Source organism: Gasterosteus aculeatus, chromosome 10 (genome assembly GCF_964276395.1).
Source record: "Gasterosteus aculeatus chromosome 10, fGasAcu3.hap1.1, whole genome shotgun sequence".
NCBI lineage: Eukaryota > Metazoa > Chordata > Actinopteri > Perciformes > Gasterosteidae > Gasterosteus > Gasterosteus aculeatus.
Window position 1 is genome coordinate 12,387,828 of NC_135697.1, and position 27,192 is coordinate 12,415,019.

The 27,192-nt window shown below is 47.3% G+C and overlaps 2 protein-coding genes across 6 annotated transcripts; one reads left to right on the forward strand and one right to left on the reverse strand.

The window, feature by feature from the left end:
* Window positions 1-84: 84 nt before the first annotated feature.
* tril (TLR4 interactor with leucine-rich repeats) lies at window positions 85-3,750 on the reverse strand. Its single transcript, XM_040189061.2, has one exon. The coding sequence runs from the start codon at window positions 3,456-3,458 to the stop codon at window positions 912-914; it is 2,547 nt and encodes an 848-aa protein (XP_040044995.2). The 5' UTR covers window positions 3,459-3,750; the 3' UTR covers window positions 85-911.
* A 7,012-nt stretch (window positions 3,751-10,762) lies between these two features.
* Window positions 10,763-26,565, forward strand: LOC120826353 (oxysterol-binding protein-related protein 3). Of its 5 annotated transcripts, none has more exons than XM_078081841.1 (23): window positions 10,763-10,965; window positions 14,108-14,228; window positions 15,914-16,024; window positions 16,357-16,473; window positions 17,403-17,456; window positions 17,547-17,660; window positions 17,773-17,925; window positions 18,024-18,114; window positions 18,277-18,380; window positions 18,805-18,894; window positions 19,009-19,168; window positions 19,308-19,432; window positions 19,516-19,647; window positions 20,122-20,215; window positions 20,945-21,180; window positions 21,575-21,712; window positions 22,546-22,609; window positions 23,004-23,082; window positions 23,204-23,348; window positions 23,976-24,120; window positions 24,258-24,384; window positions 25,210-25,332; window positions 25,824-26,565. In XM_078081841.1, the coding sequence occupies exons 3-23, from the start codon at window positions 15,962-15,964 to the stop codon at window positions 25,918-25,920; spliced, it is 2,451 nt and encodes an 816-aa protein (XP_077937967.1). In that variant the 5' UTR covers window positions 10,763-10,965; window positions 14,108-14,228; window positions 15,914-15,961; the 3' UTR covers window positions 25,921-26,565. The 5 variants fall into 5 exon arrangements, with proteins under 5 accessions (XP_077937967.1, XP_040044476.2, XP_077937968.1 ...); XM_078081843.1 differs by having other exon boundaries at window positions 10,871-10,909; XM_078081844.1 differs by lacking the exon at window positions 10,763-10,965 and adding an exon at window positions 13,380-13,586.
* Window positions 26,566-27,192: the final 627 nt, after the last annotated feature.

Sequence of the window (27,192 nt, forward strand, 5' to 3'; positions counted from 1 at the left end):
TACAAAGGTTCTCCAGGTCTCCCCCTTAAATGTAAGTTGCACATGATAGAATTATGAATTGCTGCACTTTTGGAATACAAGAAATGTATTATTATACTTTGTTTATATTACCAGTGTTTCATTTGAACTTTTAAAACCAATATCCAGAACATGTATAGTATCCATGAGACGCCAAATTATGATATATTTGTAAACTATAATAAAAAAAATGATTATATCTTGCCTGCAAATATATGAATGTACAAAACAACACTCATAAATCCCTTTAGACCTATTATCCCCGTATTCTTTACATAATCAGTGGTTTACATAGTAGATATTTGAAGGTTATGGATTTAGTAACAACTAAATCCTAGAAAGAAACATCAAATCAATCACATTGTATGGGATTTTACTTCTTCATGTAATACAGATTCATATATAAAAGTATAAAACTTGATAGATGTAATACAAAACAAATCGTTTTCTCTGCCAACCAGCAGCCATCATTACACACTGTACAAACAACAAGACCACATGACGTCTATGAACTCAACATTAGCACCATAGTTGAAATCAGTGAGCAACCATTCATGCGTATGCGCACACACCAAATGATGAAGTTGCACTAAAAGGAAGACTCGCAGGTGCAAGGAAATGGAACAGGAAAGACCCAAAGCAGGAAGAGGAAGTCAGAGGCATTCGACTTCCTCCCGGTGTTTGAAAAGGTACTGATGAGCTCAGCTTTCCTATTGTCCGTCTAAAAGTGTTTCTTTTGGTCAAACTGGAAACCCGAGACACTAAAAGGTGAAACTGTTGCCTCGGCTTTGTCCACATCCACAAACATGTTACATGGTACATGATACCGAGGTCTGAGAACAGAGGGGATAAGACCAGGCAGGCAAAGTAAAAATGGGAGAAGTGTTTCTGCTCTAGTCAGAGAATCTCTGCATGCTGCCGTCTCTGCGGACGCTGTTGCCGTCCATAAAGCGCTCACAGGGGAACTCGATGAGGTCCCCTTCCTCTAGCGGGGGTAGACGAGCCTGACGGCTGCTCTGGTAGCTGGTGAAGTCGGCGGACAGAGGGGCCGCCGCCGCAGCCGGACGAAACTGTCTCCGGGTGGAGTACATGTGCCGCACGTGCACGGCCGACTTCCTCCTCTGCAGCCTCCTCTTCAGGCGCCGGCCCAGCCAGAAGCCGGCGATGACCAGCAGCAGCGCGGCGTTCCCGGCCAGTGTGGCCACCGTCACTAGCTGGAGGTCAGTGGTCAGCTTGCCTCCGTGCCTGAGCACCTCGGGTAGAGTGACCAGACCGGCACAGTGGTCACGGGGCGCCACATGACACACGGAGCCCCCGACCACTCCCTCCACACAGACCATGTAGGTCACGTCAGGGCTGAGTTCTCGGAGGGTGACGGAGCGAGCCGTGCCAACGGCGTAGACATAGCGGGGGAAGCGATCCGGATTGCCAAAGCGGTCAAACAGGATCCGGTACTGGACTTCATCTAGGCCCTGCCCGAGTCCTGGCGTGGAGCGCCGGTGGTCTTTGGTAGTCCAGTAGATGGTGACAGTGCTGGATGTCACTTGAGCCACTGAAACATTGGTGATGAAGTGGCGGTTGAACAGACAAGGATCTGTGATCACAGGGGCAGCCTTTTCCTGATCTGACCTCAGAAGATCAAACCTTTCTCCTGACCGGGTCGGAGGAGTGGCGGTGGGCCGTGTGTTTGGATTAGTGGAGTTACTCTTTTGGTTTCCAGCGTGACTTGTTATAGAAATAGCTGTTGGATCGGTTCTGGGGCCGTTATTGGACCTTTGTCTACCTTTGGCACGTTTCCCAGCAGCCTCTGCAGGAGGTCGTGACCTTGGGCCGAGCGGCTCCTTCTTTGATTTCTTTCTTTCAGTGAAAGAAGAGGATTCTGCCTCTGAAAGACCCCTTTGGTCCCCTTGAATTCTCACCTCCTCCTGTCCTTCCTTCTTCCTTTCCTCTCGCTCGTTCTTCATAATGACTCCATCCCTGTACCCCTGCCTCAAACCAACGCCTTCCGTCTCCTCCGCCTGCACTTCTTCACCTCCCCCCCCCAACTGCTTCATTGGATCCACCATCCTGACCTCTTTTTCCTCCACCTTTACCAACACACGCCCTCCCCGGCTCTCCTCGGGCTCAACTTGGCTCCTGCACAAGTGGGTCCAGTTCCCGAGAGGCTGCAGCTGGGAGCCGTTCACATAGTCCAGATATTTCCCCCTCAGTGATGCCGGGCGGTGACACCGCACAAAAACAGTCAATAATTTGCCCTGAGAATGCGCAGCAGTCATCCACCTTTTCAGCTCCTCCAGTCGACAGTCGCACGTCCATTTGTTGCCATGGAGATCCAGGTCATGAAGCAAGTTGTTGAGGGCAAAAATGTCCCCGGACAGACTGGTGAGCACGTTGTTCTTCAGCTTCAGCACTCTCAGGTGTTTAAGTTGGGAAAAAGCAGAGGAGTCCACGCTGGAAATCCGGTTGCGGCTGAAGTCCAGCTCCTCGATGCGCTCCAGAGCGTTCAGGACACCGGCGGGGATTTCCTCCAGCTTGTTGCCGTCCACCTGAAGCTCTCTGAGCCTCGACAGCCCCTTCAGAGCTCCGCTGTCCAGCCGAGAGATTCTGTTGTTGCTGAGGGAGAGTTTTGACAGCTTTTTTAGGTTTTGGAAGACGTGGTTTCCGACGTACTGGATCTCGTTTTCAGAGAGCAGCAGAGTGGTCAGAGCTGTGAGTTGGGAGAAGGTGACTGCATTGCGCACGGCTGACAGCTTGTTCTGGGCCAGGTTCAGAAAACGCAGGTTGGAGAGGTCGGAGAACGCGTTTCTGTGAATATGCTGCAGTTTGTTGGATTCCAGATGGAGATAATGTAGGCTGGTCAAACTTTTAAACGCAAAGTCCTGCAGGACGTCTATTGAGTTGTCATCCAGACGCAATTTAACAAGCTTATCCAAATTAGTAAAGAGATCCGGGGTGATTTCCCTAATATTGTTATTATTTCCGCAAAGAACAGTTAATTTCTTTAGGGGTTGGAGAGTACCAGCGGGTATATTCGATAACCCATTATGTCCCAAGTACAGCTCCTCCAACTGGTAGAGTTTCTCAAATGCTTTTGGGTGAATAGTTTGTATCTGATTGTATTGTAAATTCAACCGTACGAGATTACTGTACCGTGTGAAGTCAAAGGCGGAGATGTTACCAATGAAGTTACCACCTAGGCTGAAGATCAGCACCTCCTCGAGCACCCGCGCGACGGGTTGGGGCACAGTGCGCAAGCCTCGATTGGTGCACATGAGGTGCTGCGGGTTGTGACAGTCGCACCGGTCGGGACAAAAGCGCGTCGCCTGCGAGGGAAAGACGAACCCGTTGAGCGACAGCAGCACCAAGCAGGTCGCCGCCAGGAAGTAGCCGGTATCCATTCCCACTGTGCGGCTGGCACGGCCAGAAACTGCATGCGGCATTCACTCTGCGGTGTTCACGTGCAGTCGCCCTCCTCCTCCTCCCTCACGCGCAAAACCGACACGTCCATAATGCACTTGCTGCCCTAAAAAGACGCACTGCACACGTGAAGCACGCGGCTCCATCACTTCTCGTGTCGACCAAGTGAATCCGCGCGGTGCGCTCTGATGCTGTCTGAGGGAACACTCGCCACCACAAAATGAAGCCCCCATCCCCCCCAGTGGTCATCTGCTGCGAATTACAAAGTTCATGCGCAGAGCGTGGTAACACATGCGCGCACACACAAACACACACGCACACACACACGTGAAATAGTCCCTCCCCCGCAACTCTGCGACCCTGCCAAAACCAGATGCGCACAAGTCTTGACGCACGAACAGTTTCGCGCGTGCACGCATACAATTAAGCACAAACAAACGTGTACGGTGAGAGAGGGAGGGAGACATTGAGGAACCCTTTGACCGAGTTTTCTGCGCGCCCCCGCGGCCACCGGGGGTCTGAGATTTGGATCGGAAGGTTTCCTTCCCACGGAATCCCAGGAGAGTCTCAAAGTCTTGGTATCCGCCGCAACAGGGCGAAGAGAGAGAGAGAGAGAGAAATCTGCCTCATAATCCGAGATTAACAAAACGCTTGAATTCATGTTATTGGTTTAGATAAACTGATAATTCACAAAACAGCTGTTAATGGACAGCTTTGGGGTGGATTCTGCTGGCTGAGCCGTCCGAGGAAAGATACAGAGAGCTACAATCAACACATCAACAGCCCACTCGGTCGCCTGCAGGAGGAACGCCATCATCATGCAGTTTGACTGTAATTTGCCATTCTCTCATTAACGCGCCTCGTATTGCCGGGGCACAAGGAGCCCAGATGGTTCACATTTGCAGATGTGGAATTCAGGACGTTAAGTGCGTGTGTTAAGACTAAAGGAGGAGAGGTGCCAAATCTGAGTTAAAGATCTTCCAACCTTAAAGTGAGGGACTAAATGCAGGGTGTGTGCAGCATGAGATTTTGCGCTGAGATTTTGCAGATTGAGGAACGATTGTGAGTTTTGGTCAAGCCAGGGTTCATGTTCCAGTCGTGTCTGAAAAGTGTGTTTCTGCCAAGACATCAGCACGTTTATGGCACATGAGGTAGAGTGCTTACAGTACAAATAGATCACTGACCTTTCCTGTCCGACACGGCTCATGCTTTCCTTAATCGACACCGCAATCCCATCATTTCTAACTGGACAATATTTGAAAGATCAACTATATAAAATTGGATACAGGTTGCTTTGGTCAAGTTTGCATTCATGCTTCTCCATTTGGAGAAGCATTGTAAGAACTTTTTACACTAATTTTAGCCGACTGCTTCCACTTTTACACTCACTTGCCAATTTGTTTTGTACACACTCAAGTGCAACATATGACGTTGATGCCTGTGAACAGAGATTTGTCACCTGTGGAGAGAAGAAGCGGTCCTAATGCACTCATGCAAACAGGGTCACACGTATACGTTTATACAACTTCCAGTGAGAAGCAAATGATGCAATGGTTTCCAGAGCCGGGTTGATGGATGACCATTGCGGCTCCACGCGTATCCAGCATGCAGCGAAAGCCTCATGGACACACTGATTCACCTTCTCATTCTCATGCATATCTGTCTGTTTATATCACAGACTTTATAACTCAGTGTGCGTGAGAATCACAGAAAGAAACCCAACCCCCCCCCCCCCCCCCCTTTCTCTGGGAGGTCATTTCCTGTCTGTCCATGTGGCCTTGGTATTCCCCCCGCTTATTCCTTTCTTTCTCTCTGAAGAACATTTGGGAGAACACTCAGACACTTGGCCTCAGACACATTGGGACGGGTCCCGTTAGTTTCATGGCCATCGCCTGGTCTGTGTAAAGGAACACACAAAAGATGTCAGCATGCATCGGCTTACGCTGCAGAAGAAAAACAACAGCTTCATCTCAACTTCATTGTAGTAACATTTGGAGGAGTAAAAGGAATACGTATCATTCCCAGGAGAGCGAGTTGTGTAAATTAGATGGCCATAAAGCATGAAAGATAGAAACAGGGAGGGACGTGTAAGACTGATCTACAGAGACTGTAGAGGGAAAAAGAGTTCTAAAGTTGACCCAGATCCATGAAGATTCTGGCACACAATGACGCCTGCAGGCTGGTTTCTACCATTCCCTCCTTTCATCACCTCCCTCTGCTCCCAGCGGGCCTCTCAGAGTCTAATCAACCGGCCATAGGACATTTGAGTCTCTCAGCAGAAAGAGTGGAAGAAAAAACCTGATTCCATCGAGGTGGGGGGCTGAGGGGGGGGGACGACAGAGAGAAGGGCTTGTCGTATATCTGTCTGCATGTGAGCGGGCCTGTTTCAGTGTGTCCGCGTGAAACAAAGACTATTCAGGGCAGGTGAGTTTGTGTTTGCATGTCTGCAGCATTTGTAGGTCACATAGGAGTGTTACATTTCACCAGCACAGCTAAAACAGCTTTTATGTGAATAAGGGAGAGGGACACATAAGAAAATGGGAAAAAAAGAGTCAGTCTGCAAGCAACAGAGAGATTTCTAATATTTTTCCTTTACACTATATTTTAAAACGATGTGTTGAATTTTCTATTGCTCTGAACAAGCCATTTTGCCAGCAAACATTTCACAATAAGAAAAATACAGGTGTCATATAGTTTAACAGGGACCCCATTATGTTGAAATGGCCGAGCATGAATTATATTAGATAATATAAGGACACAGCCAACCTGACTATGTTTAAAGGTCACAAGATCTTTGCTCAAAACCGCTAACGGCTAATGGCTCATGTCTGTTGCTGTTATGCTATATAGGCCAAGCTAACCAACTCCCCCACATTTACTATGTGAGTATGTATCCATCTTACTGCAAGAATACAAGTACTTCCGCCAAAAAATCTAACTATTCCTCTCTGGACGCAAAAACTAATCCAAATCTTTAATGCATAAAAAATACCACGCATAGCCGCAAAGCTAGCATGTGAAAAGAGATTAAAAGCTGTGTATTATCACGCTGTGAGAATGCACACAAGTACAGATTAAGCACTAAACATTCTTGCTCGCACACATGTGCTTGGGAGATTGAAAAAGTCCCATTAAACACAGTTTGTGATACTCTTGAAGTTGTCATTTATCAAAAACGTTCCCAGAGACGTGTTAAAATGTGCCCCATGTAAACACGTAAAGGACCGACACGGCCAGGTCCCTAATGAGCCTCACACGAAGCCGCAAACTCGCCTGAAGCTGTGCTACTGGAAACATGAGCATCCTGTTGTGTTTCAGAACGCAGAGATCTCAGCAGCTCTCTTCCCCCCCCCCCCGAGAGCCCAACATTCACCAGAGAGACACGCAGTGTGGGACACATCCTGGTAACACAACACGCCGTGAAACCAGCGCACGGGACTTATCGTAGTAATCAGTGTAAAAGGAAGCGGTCGCGGCAAAGATGAACCGTATAGGTTTTGTTCCTCAAGTGGTGCGCCATAGAAAATAGTCCAGACAAATCTAAAACTGTCACTGTGTACGGAGTCAGAACTCAAGTGTCGGCCCGTTTGTGTGTGTGCACTTTTGTTTGTGACCACGCGTTTGTGTGAAGTCTATATTTTGCAGAGTGAAGCAAAGGGAAGCAAAAGAGGTAACAATGAAATGAAGTGGAATTGTGTGAGTTTTTACATGTGTGTGTGTGAGGAGAGTTTGCATGAGCAGCAGCTGCTCTGTCCGTTAAGTGTTTTAGTCATCGCTCCACGCTCACGCGCATTAAAGACGTGTGTGTGTGTGGGCCGATGAGTGAGTGTGTTCATACACTTAGAGGGAGAAAGAGAGGCCGGCCTCTTCGTACATTGAAGACCTCGTGTGCGTTACACAGAATGCAGACACCTTCTTATGTGTGCAGGGAACACCTGGACCCCATGTGTTCAACCCCCGACATTCACACTGCTCCCCTGCACAGATATCCCAGTACGTTCCCAACCAAGGGAATGGAAAAGGGAGGGCCAGACGGAGGGCAAAAACAGAAGAGACAGAGTGTCTAGTTGCAGTAACTTGAAAAAACGTCTCTACTACTCGACGGAAATCAGGCCTTTTCACAAACAGCTGGCGCCGAATAAACACAGCGCAGCAGCAAGCGGATGATTTCAACGGCGCATCGTGCAACGTGGGAAACACATTTGCCTTTGCATTCCTTTCCGCTTTGGGACAGCTCCAGCCTCTCCTGCTTGACCTCCCCGGGTCATGTTTTGTCGTTGAGCCCGACATGTTGAACGAGCCGGGAGGGGAGGAGGAAGAGGAGGGAGGAGAGGGAGGGAGGGAGGGAGGGCAGAACTTTCCACGTTTCAGTCTACCCTGTGAGACTTAAAAATGGAGGGAATGGAGGAGGGAAAGGGAGGAAGGGAGGTACTTGACATCTGGAAAGAATTAGAGAGCAGGCTGTTTCCCTGTTAAAAGGGGGCAGAGGGTGGAAGGAGAGACGGAGGAATAAGGAGGGCAGTGTTAAGCACAGACTGTGTGTGTACTGAAAGGGCGACCCTTTGATCTGCTGGGTTTGATAGGAACTGTCTCCATGCACACAATCAGCCTCAATCACATAATGACACACAGGCAACGTAATGCCTCAGAACCTTCAGGTCACTGAGCTGCACAGAAGATAACACACAGGAACTCCAGACTTGATATGCTGCACGAGGCTGCATGTGCACATGAGGACCGGATTAGCATCACTCGAGCAGACGTAACAGCAAAACAAGTCACAAACTAGAGCACAAGGAGCGCGGGATTTATGACCCATTAAAACAAAGTCGGCAGTTTGTGATTCGGAGAGAGCTGAGACATCTGATCTGCAGCTGCCGACTCTCTTCGTGCAGCCGCCACAGTGGTGCTTCTGTGCAACATTGCCCTCTGCAGACGTGGAACGTTACAGCACGGTGTCTTCTGAGAAACTTTTTTGGGGTTATTTTCCAGAAAAAGGCGCCTCTATTGCCGATACTGTCAAGATCCGTTCCATTTGAATAATTGCAAATGCTTTTTCCCCCCTGAGTTATATTTATAGATTGTTTAATCCATATGTAACATTTTCATAATGTGTTTTGAAAACGAATTATCTGGATTGAACAGCTGTTTCCAGTCTTTGTACTAATGTATGTAGAATTATATTTACAGTACAGATGTGTGTTCTATCCAGAAGGTACTTTCATGGTTTAATCAAGTTAAATGTATTACACGTTTTTCTTCTTCTCTCTAAATCAAAAGAAAAAGAGTAGAAACGGGAGGTTGGTAGGACCCACATGGCTCAACGGGGTCAAAGGTCATGTTGGATATGGAACGAGGGACACCGTCGGTGCTCAAGTGCACTTAAACTTCTGAGACACACGCGGTTCTCCCGTTGTAGAGTGTTGGCTCTTCTTTTAACCCCCTCCCTCCCCCCATGCCCCTTTACACTTAAGGTCAAATTTTTTGGAGCACAGCGCTCAGTAAATGAGAGTGTGTAGTTAAAAAAGCATTAAGGACCCCTCCTCCTCCCCCCTTCTAATGTTAACACAAACTCCCTGAAAACCAGCAGAGACGTTTCAATATCCTCCCTGAATGCAACGTGCTCGCTGTGCAGTAGCCACATCGGACCTACAGATGACACTGTCACACATAGTCTGCTGCTATAATAATGCATCTGTGTTGCTGTCAGCGACAGCGATATAATATCATTAGAATACAAGTATCATGCAAGCCTCAATTACGTTTTATTTTTTTCTCTGGGGTCTTGCTTTCTCCACATCATCGTTCCCTTTGTTGTTGAAGTCGTGCTACGCGGGGAACGTTTTTTGATCGCCATTGGATGTCTGGTACATTTTCAGGTTTGCTACCTCACTGTGTGTGAATGTGCGTGTGTGTGTGTGTGTGTGTGTTGGGGAAGGCAGGTGTGACTCAGAGTCGGTCTATGGTCAGGTATGCCAGGGGCTTTTCCCTCCTGCACTGCTCACAAGGCAACGGAAAAGATATGTGAGACAAACAAATGTCCTCTTTTCTTTCCTCGTGTTACACTTCCAGCATCACACTAAACTGCGTGTCAGCAACCAACATTCATTTTGGTCGCAGTCACAAATCACCGCCAACATCCCTTTAAGCGCCCCCTAAAACAATAACATAGGTTTTGTCGGTTTCCATGTTTCTGGACACACCCAACCTTAACTCCCCGCTCCTTTAGAAGACGTCTGTTCCTCCCCCCTGTTTTAGGTTTTCCCTGCTCTGTGTTGCTATAGAAATGGGCCCGGGCAGGAAGCGACAGCCTCATGCCCATGCAAAGGAGGGAATTGGTTTTGTTTGGTAAACAAATCCGATGCGTGAGGGAGTTCAGGGAGCCGTAAGGGAAGATCCTGGAAAACTGAAGGAGAAGTCACGGGGAGCGGAACTCAAGACGGACACTGAACATATAAACACATAAACACATGCGCATCAAAAATCACCCACACGCTCATTCCGTCCGGGTGCAATCACACGACTCCTCTCGCTTACTCATCGTTCTGGCAAACAGTCAGCCACTTGTGATAAAAGCCATCTTTTGAAACCAGAATGTTTGAAGAACACCAAACAATCTGTCATTGTCACTGTGTTATGAAGCAAACACACACTCTCTGGTTCTTATTCAAGAATAAACAGTGTCATATACAACGCACAACAGGTAATCAGGGATTCATAAATTGACTAGCGGTAAAGTGATCCTTTTTTCCAATGAAAGATACAAAACAGCCAGCTAACCATGTTTTTTTTTTATTTAGTGATAATTAACGGGAATGTTTTGAGGTTTTGGAGAGCTATTCACGCAAAATGATCCAGTCAATTACACAACTTGTGCTTTTAATGGGCAATCTCTTAAAATATTCTTCATTTATATCCCTCATTTGTTGGTATGGAATGCAGCGTGACTTTATCTGACCTCTGACGCTATGACGCATTCGTTGCTCTTGAAACGTTGTTCCCGATAACGTAGGACACAACCTGTGTTATGTTCTGAAATAAAGGAGAACATGGGATTTCTTTAATTAACATTTTAAATCTATCGTACGTGAGAATGTAAAACCAACGTGTGAAGATGACTTAAACCAAATGACCCGTTAACACACAAAGGTCACAATAATCAGGTGCAATTAACTCAACTTCAGTTGGAGCTTCCTTCTCACTCCATTGTCTCACGCTAAACTTTCCTTTTGGTCGCATTTTCCTGTCTTTTGACGTTATTATTCTGGTTATTATTATTATTTTAATTATTTCCCACGTCACACTGTGCCGCGTTCAGAAAGGCCCCTTTTTGTTCCCCTCCCGCCCCTCGGGGTTGATCCTCCACCGTGATTGGCTCAAGCAGCGCGTCAGTCACTCCGGCCCCATCGAGCAGACTCCGCCTCCTCCACAGAGATCCGGCGTAGGAGCGAGCGGCAGGAGCCCGACAGCACAGGTACCGTGTGTCTCTGCCCTCGGGACGGGATGCTGTAGGCTTCCGCCCACGTACCCGTAAGCATTCTTCTGTCATTTTATACCCGTGCGTCGCGCGAAATGTCAACGGTGTCCTCGCCGTTTGTGACCCGGCTTCCGTTCGAACTAAGCGGCGGAGTTGACAGCGCGCGCTGCCCGGGGCTCTGGAGGACCGTCGCTTTCGGTAGAATTGTTAATGGGCTCCCTCGTGACTTTCACTGTTTGAGTTGTCGCTTCCGCGTGCCGGGGTCAGTTCGCTGGTGGTTTTTGTTTTCTATATATATATATTTTTTTCTTACATCGAGGCCGTGTGAGCGCGGGGCTCGAGAGCACATGCGGGTCTTTTGCAGTTTGAATTGCTGCGTTGGCAACAGGAACCGAGCGGGGCGGTGAATTCGCAGGGGACACCTGTGGTCTGTCCCTCCGTGGAGTTTGTCCCCTTTTCACGGTTTGACTCATTATTCTCACACGTATTCCACGAGGTGAGTTTAGATGTAGAGATTGTAGGTCGATTACTGTAAAGTGGCAGTGTCTTGTTTACTTTAATTCATCAACACAAACCTAATTGGAAGCAGTGGTCAGAGTAAATTAAAGTTATATTTCTTCACCGAGTATGTTTAAGAAGACGTAGTGTCACCCAGCATCTGAAATGGGAATATTTACCAGTTCCCTTACATGTTATGTATTTTTTAGACTTTTTCCCTATTTTCAGAATGAGAATGATGCACTTCAGGTTTTCGCCGGTGACTTTCTTTTTTTAATCAAACCGTTAATAAAAACCTGTTTGTCTAGATTGGATCGTTTAATACTTGACTGGGGATCACCATCAATGTGCCATTCAGAGACCCTCATACCGAAGCTAAACGTAGCCAGAAAATAGCTAAACCGAAATCAAGCTGCCTTATCGAAATGCAACCGTCTCATGACTGTGTTGATTGTTGCTACAAAGAAAACGATGGAGACGGGTAAAAAATTGATTTAATTTCAATTCACTGTATGTAAACAGAAGGCTTGTGTATTCCTGTACACCCGGCATCTGAACCAGTTGATGAGGATGAAAAAAGTAAAAATGTAGGATCTGGATTGTTGGCCGCTCAAAACACCACACGTCATAAATGCCTTTTTGAATGTCATAGTGATAACTCAATCGATTGCCAGGTTAATCGGAAATGCGGATGGTCGCAGGGTTGCGACCCTCGGACGGGCACACGTGGCAAGAGGCCGACCCGCGGCCCGACCATCAGCGTTGGCCCGTGAGCGAGTTCCTCTGGACTGGCGTCCTCTCAGGCCAACGGGGGATCTGTTGGAATCAATGCGGCCCATCAGTCAGCTGACGACCCAACAGCTTTCTTCTTCCGTTTCTTCCATTTCTGGGCGTAGACGTCCGGCATTGGCCGATGTGACTCACCGAGTTATCTCCATGTCATTCTCTCCTTTGCACAACACCCACTTAAAAGCTGGTAAATACGGAGCATCGCCGCCTTCGGCCAATACGCCAAGTGGCTGCTCTGAGGGAAAAGCCCGCCTGGTTTTTATGAGGTTAAAGGATGCTGTGTCCTTCATGGCCGACGTTGACCGTCGTGTGAAATCATGTTTCTGCCGGTTCTATAAATAGCTCCACGTTCTGTGCCCTCAAACATTCCACAAAGAACAAACAAACAGAATATAGTCTTGCTTTTGCCGCGGCTTTTATTGTATCCATAGCAACCCGTGATTGAGGCAGTTACACAAAGTGTCCCTCTGTCTCAGCACGGGGGAAAGAGAGACGGAGAGAGACGTCTTTTGTGATGCGGCTTTTCCAAAATACGCGGGTCGAGAGTCGATGCGTCTGAAGAGTGTTCTCTTGCTGTCCGTCTTTGGGTGCAGATGAAGACGACCGGCGGCTGAATGGCACATTGGGGCCATTGAGGCTTTTTGCCTCTTTGATCACTCGCTGACGGCCGCATCGCTTTTCCTTCCTTTTCAAATGAAGAAATACTGCTCAGAACACCGAGTTGGACACGAAATAAACAGATTATTAGCTCACACTCTGTAGCTCCCCAGGGTTGACTTATTCATCACCCCACAGGGGGAAGTGGAGGGGGGGGCGCTTTGAGTACGCTCGCTCTTCATCGGGCCCACTGCGTCCGACGTCGTGTCACAGGTCACCTCAGCTGAGTGCTACGGCCTCAAACCATTCTTTTTTTTTTTTTCTTTCTCGAAACCATATGCTGCCGCACGTCCGTCTGCCTGCCTCCGTATAACGTTTGGGTGTTCGTGTAAGAAGTAGCCGTGTGATATTGCCAGATGCCAGTCTATTTAAAGCCGGATCTTAGTTTAATAATCAGCGGATCATGCAAAGCTTAAACTCAGTAAATCTGCGAAGAAGCTTTACTGGAATATTATCACTCTTTATTGGAGGTGGAGTCACAGATGGACCATCTTCAAGGACCTCCCCCCCCGCAGTCCCAATCGACGAGTAATGGGGAAGCGTATGCAACTATGTGGACTGTTGTGGTTGATGGCATTCCTCTTGTTGCAAGAATGCGTTCCCGTGCAGAAAGCAGATGGCTTGGCTGACCACTCGACGCCCGTGCGTCTGGTCATGCTCTCGGACTGGAAGCTCCAGCTGGACCATTCCTCCCGATCCAGATGTCTGAAGATCCCGTCATGAAAGCCAAGTGAGCAACAGATGAGGCCTCGCTGGATGAAAGCCCCGGGGCTTTTTCAGTGAATATGCCCAACGTGTTGCCCGTAGGCTAATGCGCGGATAATGAATTCTTAAAAGCAGCTTTCCCGCGTCAAGGTTTTTTAAGGAGTACCGCCGGATCGGACCAGGGGGAAGGAAACGGTTCCGCTCTTGTCCTGTGTTTGGGTCTCTTTCTTTGTGTCCGTGCTCGGAAACGGGGCTAATCCCATCTAAGGATTAAAGCTTAGCCGCGATGTCTTTTGTCATTATGAGGTAATTACAGGCACTTTTACCGCTGGGAGGGGCGAGATTTTATTCCCGGGTTTGTAATCGGAACAGACTGCACCCCATCAGCGGATCGCGTAAACGTGATTCATGTTAAAAGAAAAAAAGAAATGTCACTTCCCATCACCTTTTAAAACGCTTTATTACCTCGTTTGGGCCTTGTGACTCCGTGGCCTTGACCTTTGCATTGAGAATGACCCCTTTCCATCTTAACCGATCATTTACCAGGTGCCACGCCATCAATGATTGACTCCCATCACGTAAGGACGTAGGCGAAGCCCGAGCACTGCTAGTCTCACGGTGCGGGAGGCCCGGTGGTGTGCAATACTACAGTAACCACTCAGTGGAGGTAAGACGCCACTCGGAGGGATGCTCGGGGAGTCGCGTGCTTCGTTTACAGTTCAGAGACTTATGCACAGCTTTCGCACCAGCTCTTAAGGTGAGGAAGGGTCGCGAGGTAGTGAGCGACACTTCCCACTAAATCTGTGAACAGATGAAATTGCCATTGTGATGTATTCCTTCGAAAAATTCATTCAGAGCTGAGGATTCCCCCTGCAGGTCCCGGGCTCCTACACCACTTGCATAATCTGTTGCACCTTTCTGCCATTGCAAGTCTAGACTGCAGTAACACAGTGCGTGACAATACCTGTACCTGGTTTAAACCAGGGACGCCAGACGTGTGGCGGCCTGCACGCAGTCCGCTCTCCACAGCCGTGAAGCAAGTGGGCTGCCCTTGTGCTTCTGGCTGCTTTTAGCCCACTGTTGACTGTAGCTAGCTGTGTGTTTGGAGAGTGGGGAGGAGGGTAGGAGGGGGGGGGGGGTGTATTCAAGCACTGAGCACATTCTTTCCTGTTGATGACTCACGTCCTGGGCATGATACTGACTGTAAGAGGGGCCATGGGGAACTGCGCCGCATGCACACAAACCGCTATGCGGTTTTGCAGAGGATTTGCAGCACACTTTAAAACTTTAATGTTAGTTTCAGAGTTTCCAGTGTGCTAATCGAAACGAGAGGGACTTGCCCCGCTCACACGTCCACGTCAACACGGGTGGTGCGGTTAGTCTTTGATGGTAGCGGCGCGCAAAGGGAGTGACACACACGCACACCCACACTCACACACTCACTCATGTGGTCTCAAATATGCGGGCAGGTTGGGGCATTTGTTGAGAGGAATGAATGTGGCGGTGGGAATCTGTCGTTGCGTGTTCACCCGGGGCCTCCACTTTGAACACAAAGACTTCACGCAGAAGTCTTGTGGCTACTCAAGCCAATTTGCTTCATTTGCTTCAATATATATTTAGCACAAAAAAACAGCTCATTGTTGATTTTTACCTCACTGGCCTTTCACTCATATTTCATCAACACGTAAAGCAAACTTTCCCATTCATGTTTAAAGTGGTGATAGAGGAAGGAAGTGATGGTCTTATTGGCTGTAATCAGCTGGTGGTGAAGCAGCAAGAGCTTAGTTCTGTTTTATTCTCCAGTGGCGTGAACTCCGAACCAATTAAAGTTGGTCCTGTTCATGTGAGGCTCTGCACACTAATGAGTTTTTTTGTTGCCCTCTCCCCCCCCTTGCTTGTTTACAAGTGGACCTTTTTAAAACTTGGGTGGTACCACAGCTACCGCCAAGTTGTTTTTCTATTGGATGGATCTAGTGCGCACAAAAGTGTCACAGTTCACACACAAAGTCAGAGTTTAGTCAGAATCTGTGTCCAAGAGAGCTCACAATGCAGTGTTTTTTCCCCCTGTGAATATTTGTGTCCAGCTTCCTTAAACCAAATATACTTTTTTTATCATCCTCCGTTGGGCTGTTGGCGGTTACTCAGACACACGAAGCGATTCCCCTCCGCTTGTATCTGCTTGGTCCAGCGCGCCGCGCCGCTTCTCTTTTTAAAAATAGCCCCCCGTGCCGCCCTGACGCCGGCTCCCTTTTCAACCTCTCCGCTCCGCGCCGCCTGTTGCCGTGGCCTTCAAAGTTCAGAGCGATGCTCCCGCCGGCTCTGCTGTGATCTCTGTTGCCGTGGTTTCCACAGAAACGAGACACGCGGCTGGCAGAAGGCGCTGCGGTGCGCGAGGAGACGATGGCGACGCCATCGCCCATTCACAGTGACGGCAGCGGCTCCTCCAAGCACCTCAGGAACCAGGTACGTGTGGTACTTTTAATGTACTCCATGAGAGTATTTGGTGTGTGGGTGGGTTTTTTTTTCCTGCTTTTTCAGTTCAAATTGAAGTAGTAGCATTTCAAACTGTTGAAATGGGTTCAATAATTAAAGTATCGCTCCCTCTGACTGAGCATTTAACTAGTGATGCAAACAGCGCTGTTTTTACAACAAGCGCTGTTGCTGTCACAACAGCGTTGCACTTAAATGGTATCTGTGACGGAGGTTACGTTCACTGATAACATGCTTCACATGGTGCTATTTTGAGGAACACGTCCGTCTAACTGGTACGGCGTCGCGTCCGTGTCTCCCTGCAGGACAGCTGGGAGATTGTGGAGGGGTTCAGGGGGGTTCCTGCCAGCATGCGTGAGCCTGACAGACAGGAGGGCTTCCTGCTCAAGAGGAGGAAGTGGCCCATGAAGGGATGGCACAAGGTGAGCACCATCCGAGCTCTTGTTAAAGTCCAAGACAGCCACAGCGTTGCGGCACTTCTGATAATAGAACGCTGCTGTTGCTGTTTTTTGTTGATTCAGAGAGCTTTTTTTTTTCACTCTGAACGTTATTGCTTTTGTTACGGAGGGTGTCAGATCCCACAATGTCTTTTTTTAATTTATAATATTCTGTCTGTATTCTTCCCTTGTAGCTGAGTTCTTTAAAGGCACAGATGGTGTTTTACCACATATCCAGTATTGTAAAGAAGTTTTGCATTTTACGTGCGATACTGTACATGGTTGTAGGTGTGATCTATTTCCTGATGATCAAACCAGCCTTTCGGTCCTCACCGAATGTCCAACTAGTGTTCTGACCTGGTGTATTTTAATACCTCGAGCTATTTCCACATTTCCTCCTCCTCACCATTATAGCCGTCTGTATTTCCTTCATTCCATTGTTTTTATTCCCAGTCGATTACACTGTAACCCTGACTCATCTTCCTCCCCCTCTTCAGTGTGCTTATGCATACCTGGAGAGTTCGGCCCTGCAACGTGATTGAATCGACACTTGAATAGACACATTTTTGACCAACGAGGAGGTCTCCACTACGGTCAAAGCGCTGCTTTTTTTATTTGAGTTTTTTTTTTTTTTTTTTTACTGTTAAACCAAAATCACTTTGCCTGTAAGCTCTTGCTATGTCTATTTATGGTCATTAACAGTAGGGCCAGTCGCTTATTTTACTGCTGCTGTTGTGAAGGTGGAATCGCAGGGTCATTGAGGTGTTGCTGCTTCATAACGGTACATAATGTCTTCATAATGTCTGCACAGCTGTTGGCTTTATTGGACTTTTTGTATATTAAGAGTGCGAAACTAAAGAAAATGAGTACCGTTGTGAATGCATATGGATTGAGTTTGATTTCTTCCCACTCAGAGATACTTCATGCTGGAGAAAGGCATCTTGAAGTATGCAAAGCGCGGAGCTGATGTAGGTATTTTCCCCCTTCCCCCCCAACACGAGTCATTCTCCCACGTCACTGCGTACGAACGCACCGCTAACAAAGTGTGATGTTCACAGCTGCAGAAGGGAAAGCTTCACGGCTGCATCGACGTCGGCCTCTCCGTCATGTCGATCAAGAAGAAAGCCATGTGCATCGACCTGGACACGGAGGACAACATCTATCACTTGAAGGTGACCCCCCCCTCTCCCCAAGCACTTGCCTTACTCTCTCGCTCTCTGACGGACTTCCTCTGCCGCTGTGTCCCAAGTCACTGCTCCTAACGTGACCGCGTGGCGCCCACAGGTCAAGGCTCCGGAGCTGTTCGAGGAGTGGGTGTCCAAGCTGCGTCACCACCGCGTGTTTCGCCAGAACGAGATCGCCATGTATCCCCACGAGAGTCCCCTCTTCAGCCCCCACGCTTCGTCCTCCCCCTCCTTCGGCGACTCCCTGAGAAAAGTGAGTTGTCGCGTTCTAGATTTTACACAGTCGGCTACGCGGTTGTGTGACGTGGCAGAGGCCCGACGTCCTCTCGTCTCTCTCTCTCTCCCGCACAGAGGGCCACTCTCACCAAGCAGGCGTCGGTCCAACAGGCGAAGGTCAGTTCTTGGCTCCATTCTTCAGAGGACATGGCCAAGTGCTGCAAAGGTTGGTCGCCGCTGTTTTGTCCACCTTTCTGCTTTCCCGCCCCACCGATCGTCGTCCTCGTCAACGGATTCCCCTTCAAATGTGTCTCGCCGCAGTGAATCATTGATTCTGTCCCTGGGTGCACCCCAACTTTCATTCTAATGCTGAACATCTTTGACTCAGACTTGGAGGAATGTGAGGCGTACCTGCTGGAACTCAACCTGCTGCTGAAGAGCATGGAGGTCCTCCACCGCACCTACTCCGCCCCGGCCATCAGTGCACTACAGGTAAGCACAGCCGCACGGATTAAGTGAGCCCGATGCAGCTTAATCTCTTCTTTGTGTCTTGATTCAAGCCACGCGGTAACATTTTATGTGCATTTCCTCGATGCCCGCGGGAAGCTCGTTTGAAAGCAGTTTGACGTCCGTCACTCACGTGTCTCCCCAAACAGATTATCCATTTTATTCCATCAACTTTTTTTTGACACACGTTTATTTTTGTTGCCTTTCGTGAAGCGTTGGTTCCACAGGCAGCTCACACCGATGACAGATGTCTTTTTGAAGTTGGTTAACCGCATCTAGATTGATCTGTTAAGCTAGCTTGCATGTTTCACTACAAGCAGATTCCCCTCACTGGTTGTGGCGTGCGGACTGATAACCACATGACTTGTTTGGGTGTTCTACTCCGTTAAGTGTTCTTGTGGTACCACAGGCTTCTAATTATGACATGCCCAAAAAAGAGAAGAGGCCAAGGAGATGGCGATCCAAAAACAATGGCAAAGAAACCAAAGTCAACCTACAGGTACACGTGTGGCTTTTTTTCTGATAGTTAATTTTTTTTTTTTTTAAAGGTTCAACAGCGTAAATGACGGGAAAATGATGGCTTCTCCTTCCTCTGTTTGTTTTTGTCCACCAGGTCCCAAGCTGCATCTCCTCTCAATCCCCTCGTCTGCACGCCTCCAACCCCAATCTCTCCACCACGGACTCAAACCCCCAGGAGGTCTGTCCCGAATCCCCGGACTCGCCTACGAACGCGTCCCGTCTGCAGGGAGACTTCTGCTCGCTGGCCAACAACAGTGAGTCCCCGCTGGGGTCTCCCGCCAGGCGGCTCTGGAGATGGATTCACTCGGAAGATTGAAAAACACGCTTGTTTTGTGTGTCTGGTTCGATGGTTTCCATGACAACTCTGTCTTGAAATTGGGCCTCTCTCCGCAGTCCACACCTCTCTGAAATCAGCCTTCAGTTCTCTGGTCGCGGAGAGAGACAGAATGAGGCGAACCATCGACCGGCAGGCCCCGCAGCCGGCGCAGGTCGTCGGCCTGAAGACCGCCTATGCCTCGGTGAGTGGGACCCCCCCCAAAACAAAGTGTGCGCCACCCGTCAGCTCAGGTGCAGTTTCACTCAAGTGACTTGTTACTATCAGGAATGTCCCGGAGGGTCTCACTCCTTGGTCCACCAGTTGTCCAATGAGAGCAAAGCGTCGATCTCAGAGTCGATATCGGAGTTCTTCGATGCTCAGGAGTACCTGCTGTCCTCCTCGTCTTCTGAGAATGAGGTGAGACACTATATGCTGTATTACTCTATGCGCTTGTAGAAGAAGTTCATAAAGAAGTCCTTAACTATTGTAGTTTCTTGATAAATAACTTGTTTTGTTGATTTCAAATAATGTAAAGCAGAGAATATTGGCCTATATTTACGTTTGAGAAGCTGGATCCATGACATTGTTTGCTTTATAGAAGACGTTTGCGATCTGTTGACGTAATTCATTTATATTATTGCATGTTTCAGTGCTACAGTGATACAAATGTTCAAGTCCTATACAGGGTTAGTTGTGCAGGAAAAATGAATCCGTGTCTTGTTACTCCCACTGTTGCAACACGGCCCCTTCCAACAAGCACTCTGTACTCTGGGTGCATTTCACATTTATCTGTGCTGATGAGGCAGAACTTACCGTTTGTCTCTCATCGTCCTTTTTGATTACATGTCCTTTCCGCTCGCTGACCTTTTGGCGCTGACTTTCCGTCTCCAGGTCTCCGACGACGACTCTTACGTCAGCGATGTCAGTGACAGCATCTCCGTGGATACCTACAGCAACGAGGGAGGCAGTGAGAGACACAACTCAGGTCTGTGCTACAGCAACAAGTTGTGGGTGCATCAGAAATATGGAGCAAACGGATATTTTATTCTGTCCCAAAAGAGGCGCAGTGTGTGGCTTTTGCGTTTTTTTTTATTTTTAACCAGATCATTTACAAATGTTTGAATTGTGGAAATGCCTCTTCCGTAGGGAATGTGTTGACAGGATAACAGTAAATAGTTTGGCAACAGGATCGTTGCCAAACTGTTTACAAAGTCAGTACGATGTTCCTCACACAGTATGTGACAAAGCATCTGTGGAAAGGATTCATTAATTCACAACTGCAGACGGTTGAAATACAACTTTCAATCCACGAACAGATGAAACAGCTAATATCTTGTGTTTATTTTGATTAGTCTGATTACTGAAGGCTCATTGCAATATGTGAGAACATTTCTAATGAAGCTCATAAAAAGATTACATATTAGTCCACTTCTTTTGCATAATTGAATTCAACCATTTTCAGTTAAACAGTTAAACATCTCTTACAGATTGACTTTATTTGGCGCTCAAACAGAATTTAAAGCATAATGTGGCCCCACAACAGGCGAGTTAAACAGCTCTGCTGCAGCTCGGTGACGCTTGAGTGAAACCAGTTTTGATGCCGTCTCCACCAAAACCGCTTTTGGCCCCAAAGGTTTTCATGAAACCTGATAATTTTTCGCACGTCCAATGTGCACCGCGCCCTCCGTAACCGTAACCGCTCGCCTTCTCCCAGTGAGCAGCGCGCTGACCCCGGCTCGGCGGCGCTCCACGCTGCCCTCCACCAGCCCCACCAGCAGCGTGAGCCTTTGGAACATCCTGAAGAACAACATTGGCAAGGACCTGTCCAAGGTGGCCATGCCAGTGCAGCTCAATGAGCCGCTCAACACCCTGCAGAGGCTGTGTGAGGAGCTGGAGTACAGCGAGCTGCTGGACACCGCCAACCACACCCGAGACCCTTACCAGCGCATGGTGAGGGGAAAGAAAACACCTATTCACAGCTTCTAACGTAACGGTCGAGGGAGGATTTAATGATCATCACAGTAGACTATTCTGACCCACAGTCCTCCTGAAGAGAGGACAAATGAGCGACAGGGTCAAAGTTCAAGGTGCAACGTGACACGTAAGCAGTGTGTCCTAGTTCTTCATGTGACTCTTATCTACTTTGTAAAGGCAGCTGCTGTATTTAAAAGTAAGAAGATATGTGATTTTTGAATGCAGTTTCTCATGCAAACCAAGTTGCTGGTGTTTGTCTCTCTCACACACACACACACACACACACACAGATGTATACACGGTCATGTCACTTTGAATGCACGCGTGTAACAAATGTTGATCCCCCCTCTCCCTCTTATTGTCCATGCAGGTGTACGTCGCTACATTTGCAATAACTGCATATGCGTCCACGTACCACCGAGCAGGAAGCAAACCCTTCAACCCCGTCCTCGGAGAGACGTACGAGTGTGACAGGCCGGATAAAAGCTTCAGGTTTATAGCCGAACAGGTAGACGTCCCACTGTTCACAGCACGCACACACTCCGCCACGTTGGATAAACTACTTCTCAGTTAATATTTTGAATGAAATATGTAAAGTGATTGTACTCTAATGCTAATGCTAATTTCATATCCCTCTAATTCAAATAATGACTCTCCCACAAAATGACCTTTGGTGGAATAATTCACACTGGGTGTTGTCTTTTAATGGGAGTCATTTATCTCGTGCTTATCTCAAACCTTTCATTAACATATATATATATATATATATAATCTAAAACACCTCTGACTCACATGGGCACCCGCCCAATAATAATAATAATAAAATAATTGGGAAGTAGTGAGCATATGATGAAAGAGACTTGCACAAGTTGAGTGAGAATTTGTGGTTTTTGATGAGGCTTTGCTGTTGTTAAATGCGGCATCCATTGACTTCAATTCATCAAGGTTTTTTTTTTTTATTCCTCGTTCACCAATGAGGCTAATTTGTCTTAAAGAATACAAGATAACAGAAAGTTGTTACTAATTCAGATGTGCTTTTATTTTGTTTTTTAAGTATTGATTTTGTAATCGTCATAAGAGTTGTCACTGTGGTCCAATGTGTCAATTTGATTATTTTAAAACTTACAAGACCTCTTAATCCATCTAGAAGCAAACCATGTGGCGCTCTCGTGTGTTCACAGTTACTGCACCGAACTCGAAAATAGACGTGGCCGTGGTTTAAAGCCGGCATGGTTCTAGGTTTCCCCTCTCCCGCTTTTTTTGTTTTGACCGCTTCATTGTTCCGTGCTTCCTGAGCCACACTGGGCAACGCTTTTGACGGATTGCCTCTTTGTTTCCCAGGTGAGTCATCACCCACCTGTGTCTGCATGTCACTCTGATTCAAGGAACTTCGCCTTTTGGCAAGGTGAGCAGGAGAGAACAATGTTGGTAATAAACATCCCCCCCTCCCTTTGGTTTCTGAATCCTTCACACATGCTGTGGGGAATATTTAAGGTGGAAAGTGGTGTTGTGGGAGATTAAGTGACCGGATTTAACCTCACGTTGCCTAGGTGATCGCTCTGTGACTTTCCATTGAATGAGTGTTTGATTCTTTATGTACATACTCCGAGAAATGAATGTGCAGATCGGACTCATGGGGGGGGGGGAGAACAAAGGCGGCGCTGCCTTTGCTTGCATTTCCCTGCGTGCGTACGGACAGAGAATTTGATTTATAAAGAAAACGGAGGAGACCATTTAAAGCGTTGAAGATTTAAGTTAAGAACAAGCACTCACCTGTCATCTTGCCGTCTTTCTTTTAGATGTTCGGTGGAAAAACAAATTCTGGGGCAAATCCATGGAAATTGTTCCCATGGGAACCACACATGTCACACTCCCTGCGTAAGCCCTTGACCCATTGTGTGTTTGATTGTGCATTAGTGTTTACACAGCGGTTTAATGTGGGAATTAGAGGGTATCGACATGCACAGTGAGCATAACGTGCTTTTGTGTTCATACACAGGTTCGGGGACCACTACGAATGGAACAAGGTGACGTCGTGCATCCATAACATCCTGAGCGGCCAGCGCTGGATCGAGCACTACGGAGAGATGTCCATTAAGAATCGAAACAGTGAAGCCTGCCAGTGTAAAGTCACGTTTGTCAAGGTCGGTGAACACTGACATTCAATCACCGGGTTTAATGTGAAGGACACAAACTGATTGTTATTTCCCAATTGATTTTTGGGAACGGGAAGTTTTGTTAAGGAATGTTCTTCGTGGCTTACCAAAGCAGAAAGAATGATGGTGGGATGACACTTGCTTCTCCAAACTGTCCCGAATGTGCTGCACTGACAAAAACATGACCGTGTAATCGTTACAGTCGCTTTACTCTCCTCTGAACATGTAGCAACTCTCTTCATAAAACGATTTACCTTTTTGTCAGTATGGTGCTTCCTCTCTCTATTCTGTTCGATCACAGCAAACCGCGCCATCTTCTGGACAGAGAGAGGACCTGCGTTTTGAAACCATGAGCATGAATAATACAATAATTGATCACCGTGATTTAAATGTGGTACTTTATGTAAGATATCTCCTTCATCTAACGCATACAGATCATTTCCTCAGTCTTATTATTGGTGTGTGGATGTGAGTGAATGGTTGTTTGTCTCTGTGTAGCCCTGCGATTGGCTGGCGACCAGTCCAGGTTGTACCCTGTCTGTCCCCCGCGACCTTCTCTGCAGGATGAGCGGTTTGTAGATGGATGGATGGATTATTTATTTATTTATTTTCCAGGCGAGATCATGGAGCTCCACAGTGAACGAGATAGAAGGCGTGGTTACCAATTCAAATGGAAAAGTTGTCCACTCCATCTTCGGAAAATGGCACGAGTCAGTTTTTCAGGGAGACCCACCGTTAGCCACGTGTATCTGGAGAGCAAGTGAGTGAAGGTCCCTGTAGAAGGTTTTCACAACCGGGGACGTCCAACAGAAGACACACTTTAATTTGTTGATTTGTGTTTGTGTGTGTGTGTGTGTGTGTGTCTGTGTGTGTGTGTGTGTGTGTGTGTACGTGTAGACCCCATGCCGGTGAACCAAGACCAGTACTATGGCTTCACCCAGTTTGCAGTGGAGTTAAATGAGTTGGACTCCCCCCTGAGACCTCTTCTGCCCCCCACAGACACACGCTTCAGGCCCGACCAGAGGTTCGCACTCTCGTCTTCTCTATAAATGTTCTTGAAGCCTCGACAGACATGAGCCCATACCCATTTAAGAATATCCTTCTGACCTAATGGGTTCTACAGATCAAAACCTGTCTGAAATATAAAAGTAACCATGCCAGCAGACTGAGAATAACTGTCCTCTCACATAGAGATTTTATTTTGAACAATTTTGAAATATCTGTAATGTAAAATTACATAAAATGTAATTAAATCTTTATTGTATTCGTTTGGTCTCTCAAAATTTCCTCTGCAACATTATTCTTGATGTAGTGCAATAGAAAAGGATTCTGAAACGTAAATAGGAGAACCGTTGCCACAGAAAAGGTTTTGACGTGTCACGGAAGGAAAACCGCAGGTACATCTAAGAACAGCTGGATCCGTGGTCTGTGTAGCTCCTAGAATCTGGGGAACTTGTGTTGAACGAGGCCATTTAAGTTCCTCTTTGAGGAACTGAAGAATTAAACCTGAACCTAAATCCAGTACCTGTAGGATTCATTACGTGCAACTCAAAGATCTGAGTCAAGCTCCAGTGAATGCAAACAGGATATTTTTTGTTATCTGCGACGGGTCGGTTAGCCTAATCATTGTTGTTCAATTTGGGTATTAACTCTGGTATTGATGACCACCATTTAGCAGCTACATGGAAGGTAAGGTCACCTGCAACTACCACCGCTAATAGAAAATATGGGGTGAATGGCAACGGCGCTGTCATACGTCCAAATTTGCACATCCCTCCATCCCGACTCACTCTTTCTTTCTCTCTCTCTCTCTCTCTCTCTCTCTCTCCCCCTTGGGTTCTTCTTCCAGACTGTTGGAGGAGGGAAACACAGAAGGAGCCGAGGAGCAGAAGCAGAGGATAGAACGGCTCCAGAGGGAGAGGAGGAAAGTGCTGCAGGACAACAACATGACGCACCAGCCGCGCTTTTTCAAGTACGCTCCCCCGATTTCGTGTTCGCGGAAAATCCGCAAAATTTGGTTCGTCGGGTATAAAGATCCTGGAGACACTTATTTGTCTTTAGATAACACATGTTTAGAAACTGTGGTTCAAACCAACTGTTGAACAGAGAGGCAAAGGGACCTCAGGAGTGTGACATAATGTGATATTCATGTAAACAGTAAGTATGGAGTAAGGATGTAAACTATTTACCTTCATGTTTGTTAAGGAAATGTGCCATCCTTTTACTCATCATTTGTCTGCGCTCTATACCTTGAAATACTGTGTGAAAATTTGGAATTCTTTCTCAGCTCCGTGAAATTAGATCCATTTTGGAGGGAGTATTACGCAAATCCTCCCTCCTCATTTCCTCTGTGCTCTATGTAGTAGTGTTAAAGGCTGTACATTTGGCAAGTAACTGGTAGTTTTTAACATGATCCTCGTTCCAGATGCATCGATCGTTGAGTGGTTTGTGCTGTGTTGACAGGAAGTCCGATAACGACACGTGGGTGAGCAACAATGCGTACTGGGAGCTGCGCAGAGACCCCGGCTTCAGTCAAATAGACTTCCCTCTGCTGTGGTGACATCTGGACTCAACGTAACCCTCTCCACGACATATTTGTCCTCGAGAGGGAAGTGTAAAACTGAACTGAGACCAGCCTGCAATTGTTCAGTCGTGCGCCCGTGTCACGGTCACCCAAACCTGTGCGGGCTTCCCCTTTCAGGGCCGAGCGGAACCTGCGGACAGTTTGCTGGTTCTGTTTCTCCTCGCGGATACATTTTCTGCTCTTATTGTCATAACTGTAACGGACAAAGTGACAGCGTAAAAGATTTATACCGTGTACCGTGTCATCTCAGCATTTACAAAAGTGCCTTTTATTGCAGTGCCTCTCACGATCAACTGCTGTCGCAGTTATGCAAAAACACTTTTATTCTGGAGACTTAAATATTGTTTGGGTAATTTTAGTATGATATGATGACTGCGGGTCAGAGAAAAGGATCATTGTTGGAAGTGAACTTATTGGAAAAAGTCCAGTCCGCATCGTGACACAAGGATTTTGATCAGATGTTCTGATAACAAAAGAGGGACTTTTATCCTTTTTCAGTTTGTTGCCTAGTTATGAGTCATGTTGTCACAGGGCGATGGATAATGTTTATCAATGAGGGAAATGACAATAACACTCACATGTTCAAAGAGGATAATAAAATGTTCAATGGGTGGATTGTTACGTTGTGTCACTTTGTTTTTAGCCTGCGGGCCGCGTGAGTTTGCTTACCGCCTCCAATGACTCTTTACAAAGTATTGATCATCAGAACGTGAGTATGGATCGTCACTATTCGTGCAGAGTTCTGACTGAAATGTAAACGGCGAGAGCCTGCAGCCAAATACCTCCTTTTACTGCTCAGCTTCGAGGCCAAATATGTCCATGCTTACACAAGCCAATAGCCATTTAAGATCCCGTAGTGATTCATGATAAATACCCCGTCTCCCCCTTGTTTCTCACACTAACCCGCCCTCGTCCTGCTTAAGTCTATAAACTAGTTTGTGTTTTTGAAATCCATCTTTGCTGGACCCCCCTTTTTTTTATTATTATTTTTTATACTTTTCCGTACCGAACCGTGACTGTCTTTGAACACGTTCTGGAACAAACCCAGCCGGGGCTTCTACATCAGTCTCCCGGCTTGTGCACTTGAGCAGCGTCGGATGTGAAGATCGGGCTGAAAGAGAAGCCGAGTGTTGATCTTTCTGTCCGAGCCTATTGTGGCGAGTGGTGATAAGAGGCCACCTCGTCGAGGCTGACGGGGAGTTGTCCCCTCACGTGTAGAGATAAAATGGTTCCCCGTGTCCCTGACAG